At 38.2% G+C, this 6174-nt stretch overlaps 1 protein-coding gene across 1 annotated transcript in view; it reads right to left on the reverse strand.

Moving 5' to 3' along the window:
* TRIP12 (thyroid hormone receptor interactor 12) overlaps positions 1-6174 on the reverse strand; it is a 121980-nt gene that overhangs the window by 24565 nt on the left and 91241 nt on the right. The window contains exons 20-23 of the mRNA XM_006760405.2: positions 5823-6030; positions 3538-3638; positions 2675-2846; positions 769-910 (exon numbers count right to left, since the gene is read on the reverse strand). Of these exons, the coding sequence (XP_006760468.1) occupies positions 769-910; positions 2675-2846; positions 3538-3638; positions 5823-6030 (623 nt within the window). The remainder of the gene's footprint in view (positions 1-768; positions 911-2674; positions 2847-3537; positions 3639-5822; positions 6031-6174) is intronic.

Genomic DNA, 6174 nt, shown 5'->3' on the forward strand with positions numbered 1-6174 from the left:
GCCTGAACGGTATGTGGAATGAAGTGGGCGGGCATCGGGAGGCCACTATGGCACGGGGCAAGCACTATGGGCAGTCTATCTGAAGTGTACCTGGCGTATAAGACGACCCCCCACTTGGAGGCATATTTTTCAGGGCCAAAAAATCGTCTTATACGCCGGCAAATACGGTACATGCCCTTGACCGGAATCGAACCTGGGACCTTCCAGTCTGCAGGCCGACGCTTTATCCACTGAGCCAAACCGGTTAGGGCAGGGCTTTAAACTAATACATTTAAAATCTGAATAAAATGGTAAATTTCTTGAAAAACATGTACTACTCAAATTGTTCAAAGTACATAAAAAAAGTGAAAAGATGAAGAATGAGATGAAATATAAAAGGTTTAATAAACATGAACCCTTTCTAACTACTATTAGAACCCAGGTGAGGGGGTTAAGGAGTGTCCTATTAACTCAAGTGTCTGTAAACTAAAGAGGTCTTAGAGAAACATTTCTAAAGTCTCTTCATTTGTCAATAAATATGGAATGTCACAAAAAAAGGTCAAAGATGAGATTTCTATAGTACATTTAATGATGAAATAATGAAGCATAAAAGCAAGCGATAAGTTAAAGAATGTCAATGCTAATATAGCACATATCTAGCTAAAAAGTCTATCTATAAGGATTAAATTGGTGGAAAGCTAGAGTTATAAACAAGAAAAAAAACCCAGCAAGACAGACAGTGCTGGAAGATACTGAGAAGGGGCCAGCAGGATGCACTGGATACAATACCTGGAGGTTGAGTTGTTCAGTTGCAGCACAAAGTCTCTGAAGGACATTCAATGCAGGGTTGCTACCATCCATGTTTTCAGAACTGAAATAACGCTCAACAAATTTGTGTGCCTGATCCTTGATCCAACCTTTAATTTTTTCTCTGCAAGAAGGAAAAGGAGATATAGCTCAGTATACACAGAAAGAATTTCAATTCAACTTTTGATCAAAGGCAAATAACTGCTACATATAAAACCTTCTTTTGGCCCAAGGTTCTAGACTAATAAATTCAGACTTCACATTAACCAAATTAAGTTTCATTTTGAAGATGTACCTAGAGAAACGCACATATGCATGAAGAGTAAACCAAAGTTCTAACTTCTTGGGACTCTACAAAGTAGCAGTTTCCTAGGCATTCCGCTGAGAGTGATTTTACATGACTACTTTCTAAGGTACAGACATATCTGCATTTTCTTTACTTGTGTTCTCTGGAGAGCTGAAGTAGAGCCCTAGAGACCAGAAACAAGTCCTGGTTAGTTACATGATTAACTACAACAACTGACACCTTGCTGTCTAAATTACAAATTCAAATAGCTTCAGAAATATATTTGCTCTATTATTTTTACTAACTGATATTCTGAAAAACAACTACTACCAACCAAACAAACCAATCAACCAAACAAAAAGGATTGTTTTCCAATGATATTTCACATTTTTAAATTTCTTACTTGCAGAGGAAGTAATCCTTTGTTGGTATGCTACATCCAGAGCCAACAAGATAAAACAATTCTCAAGGACTTTAAAGACGTAATTCTTAAAAGCCATAAACTGGTATAAACAGGTTAGCTGGTAGTTTTCTAAGTTCCTAAAAAACCCTCTACTCTAAGATCCTTAAGTTCTATTGTAAAGGGGAGAGGTGGGGTGTCATAAAAATACGTGTATGCATACTTCCTCAAAAAAGTCAATTTTCCAGTACCTGGATCAAAACTGAGAAACAGATTCCTTGGGGAACATAATTTGTTTGGTTTTGAAAATACATGAGTCCCAGCAGCTAGATCAAAGACAAGTATCACATGACCTCACTTATATGTGAAATCTAATGAACAAAGAAAATAAAAAAATAGGTCCAGAAACATGGAAGCATGCAACAGACTGAGGATCCTCAGAGGGAAAGGGCGTGGCGGGGTGGAGGAGATATCAACCAAACAAATTACATGCATACTAGAGGCCTGGTACGTGAATTTGTGCACCGCTGGGGTCCCACGGCCTGGCCTGTGGGGATCGGGCTGAAACCAACTCTCTGACATCCCCCTGAGGGATCCCAGAGTGCAAGAGGGTGCAGGCCAGGCCGAGGGACCCCACCGCTGCACGAGCGGGGCCGAGGAAGGACCAATCGGCCTGAACCCAGGAACCCTGAACCCTGATCGGAGCGTCTGCCCCCTGGTGGTTAGTGTGTGTCACAGCGACTGGTCAAACAGTCAGACACTTAGCATATTAAGCTTTTATTATATAGAACAGGCATAACCCATGGACACAGACAATAGTTAGGGTGAAGGCCTGGGGAGGGGATGGGAGTGGGAGAGGGGGTCAATGGGGGAAAAGGGGGGAATATCTATAACACTTTATACAATAAAGATAAAATTTTAAAAATAGAAAAAAATACAAAGTATTAAAAATCCATCTGATCTAGTGTGTTGTCTAGGATCGCTGTTTCCCTGTTGATTTTTTGTCTAGAAGATCTTTAAAATGTAACACTGGAACTCAAGACAAAGCCAGGCACAGGACTTAAAAACTGAGAAAACACTACATTCTTGAACTATGCCACTTCTGAGCACTCATTAAAGATCTGTGTCCAAGTTTCATCTCCATACAATAAATGTGCTGTTTTTCTAATCAAAGAATAGAATGTAGATCTTCCCCACTTCACCTATTATTGGATATGGTGTCCTTTGAAGCGGCCCTGGCAAGACCACTGACTCCTGCAGTTCGTGCTGGTTCAATGTTGCTGTTAGACTGTGCACTTAACCTTCCCCACGTTTTTGGATTCAAGCTTGCCAGGAAAGAAGATTTAGGTGACTGAGTAGTGGTGGGGCTTTTAGCTATGAAAAGAAGAGAGAATGATAGTTAAATCATTTTACAATAACTAACAAAAACCAAGTGAATTTTAAGGTTCTCATTCTTTTATTTTTCAATATTTTCTATTTTAGAGGGAGGGAGGGAGAGAGGAATGGAGAGGGAGAGATGGAGAGAGATCAACTGAATTTATTGTTCCACTTATTTATATATTCATTGGTTGATTCTTTTTTTTTCTTCATTGGTTGATTCTTAAATGTGCCTTGACAGCTATCAAATCCACAATCTTGGTGTTTCAGGACTACATTCTAACCAACTCACCTACCCAGCCAGAGCAAGATTCTCATTCTTAATAGATTAGCCAAAAGAACTAAGAACACTGGGTATTAAGAAGACTTCAAAATTATCAGCAGTTTTGTTTTGTTTTGAAATATATGTTTACTGATTTCAGAGAGAAAGGGAAAGGAAGAGAGAAACATCAATGATGAGAATCATTGATCGGCTGCTTCCTGCACACCTCCTACTGGGGATCAAGCCCACAACCTGGGCAGGTGCAGTGATTGGGAATCGAACCGTGACCTCCTGGTTCACAGGTCAACACTCAATCTCCGAACCACACTGGCTGGGCTATCAGCAGTTTTAATAGGATATTTAAACTATATCTTTAACTACTACCATTTCCCTTTTACCTACCCGTAGTTTCATCAAAGGAATTACCTTGATTGTCTACTTTGTCATCATCTCTTGGAGGTGAATACTTTGGCCTTCTTGGCCCCCGTTTTGGCAGTCGTTTTCTCTTTAGAACATCACTTAATCGACTATCACATGGGAAAATATAAGACAAGTTTAGCAATTACCATGATTTCTTATCATCACTCATTGAAAAGCAAGCTAAAATGGCAGAAATAGGGAGTTAATAAATATTGCCACAACAGGGTATCTTCCATTTATGATTATTTAATGCTGACTCTGTGTCTGTTATGTTCTAGAGGTACACAACACAGAAAATAATTAATTCAAAAAATAGCTAGCTGTTTATATAAACTATTCAAAATAAAACAAAATAGGATACCTAATTCTGTGTTAAAATGTAGCACATATAGAAAAGTACATAAAACAAGTACACAATGTGAAGAACCAATATTAAAAAGAACTATGCAATCATAAACAAAAAGAGTGTGTTAAATCTGAGTACAATAATTCTTCCCTAACCTAAATGACAAGTACACAACTCTAAGTAATAATATAAAAATACCTTCCAATATTACCTAAAAAATGTCATGGTGTGCAATGGCAATAACATTCTAAATCAATGTATTTACAAATACTTTAGTAATTTAAAAAATAACCACACAAAATTACCTAAATAAATCTAGCAAGTGATAGTACAAATAAACCTGTTTTGAATTAGAATATATTAAACAGAATATACATAGCATTTGTGTGTTATTTTCACTATTCTTAACAACACTAGAAAGTTTGAAATATCTCTTGGAATAACAAGTTACATGCAACAGAAAAGATGAAAAGATATTCTGGTTCAGTTAGTCTGTGACCCAAATAAAATTGGAAAAATTGAAAAATTCTTCCAACATCTGCCATGTCCATCGAAAACAAAACAGGACAAGTGAACTTTCAAAGAATAAACTTAATATGATTGAACAATTCCCCCTTTACAAATTTACATGAACTTTCACTTGAAACTGTATTAGAAGGGAATGGGACCACTTAAAACTCTGAAAGAATTTTAAGAGAAATAGTATTTCCTCTTTCTTCATAATTATCAACTGTTAGAACCTATAATAATCAAGTCTAATTTCTTAATTTAAATGGCTCAGAAATACTGCATTTGTCTGAAATGTATCATATTTCACCATGTACCTATGATATCTCAGGCGCTATGCCTGTGCTATATAGTAAACCCTGCATAATTTAAGATTTACTGCAGCAGCTAGGGAGAGAAAGTGGAGCTGGGGAGGAAGTAGGGAGGCAGGCAAGGCTGTGAGGGAAAATGGAAGACAATTCCAACTTGAGAACAGGGAAGTGAGAGGGCTCTGAGTATTCTCCAGATCCAATGTGCTTAAATTGGGCCCATAACATGTGGGCCACCCAAGCTCAGGGGCTTCCTAAGTGACAGCAATTGTGCCAGAGGTCCCAATCTGTGCCCCCAAGTCCCAGATTTGCCAAAACTCATATTTAAACTAAAGTAGACAACTGCCACCAGGTGGCGCCAAAAGCAGCTGGAATCCTGAATGGGCTAGTTTCACTGGACAATGTCATCTTGCATTTTACAAGATTAAATATTTAGACCCCACTTATTATATATGTTAGCAAGATCTACTTTTCACTGAAAAAGGAGTAAAAAGGAGCATTACACCCTGAACACATCCTGAATTTCAGAACTGAATTTGGTTCATCATGCACCACTCATACAGCAATAATAAATTTCTAACATCAAAGAAACAAAAACATTTTTAGAATGTGATTCATTTCAACACAAAAAAATTAAAACCAATACGAGGGTCTGGTAATGTTCTTAATAGCACAATAGAAAAAAAGGAACTAAAGACAGATAAAAAGGTAGAAGCAGATAATTTTCTTTATGTATGCTGCATGTAACACAGTAATTCAAGATTATCGAATCAGAAATGAGAACTCAATCCTACAACTGTAAAATAAGTATGTGACACTGTTATTTAATTTCCCTGAGCCTTATATTATTCTAAGAGAAGGCTCTAATACTAGCCTTCTAATATTCAGTTCCCTTCTATATCAATGGAAATGGACCACATATCTCTTGTGGTTCCCAAACACGGCTCAATATAACAGGGTTTGCAACAAATGTTCATTTTTCTTCTCATTCCCATTAAACATCTAACAAAATACAGATGAAAAAATATAGTGTGCACTCTTTCTAACAAATTATTCCCTGTGAGAGTCTCAGCCACCAGGGCAGAGTTAAAGGCAAAGAGCACAGACGTCACCACACGACTCCCACTTACCCTTGAGGGCTCAGATCTAAAGAATCATCTCTGCTGTGTTGCAAGCTGGGGGATCCCAAGTCAGCTGCAGCGTTAGTGGCAGCCGTGGCTGTTCCACTGTTGACTGACGTTGTGGACCCCAAGGATCCTGACCCATTTGTACATGCCTTTGGTGGACTTGTCAGCAAAGACTCCGATTCTGCTAAGTGTTTTACTTGATGCATTACACCTACGTAGTAATAGGAATTAAAACAAGTCAGTTTTAATCATGATCGGCTCCCTGCCATTACTAAAACCATTAATGCTAACACTGATTTATAGGGAATGAATAAAAAGTACCTGGCAAATGGGAAGGGGCGGGGGGGGGGGGGGG

The sequence above is a fragment of the Myotis davidii genome, unplaced genomic scaffold (assembly GCF_000327345.1).
Source record: "Myotis davidii unplaced genomic scaffold, ASM32734v1 scaffold370, whole genome shotgun sequence".
In the NCBI taxonomy this organism is placed as follows: Eukaryota; Metazoa; Chordata; class Mammalia; order Chiroptera; family Vespertilionidae; genus Myotis; species Myotis davidii.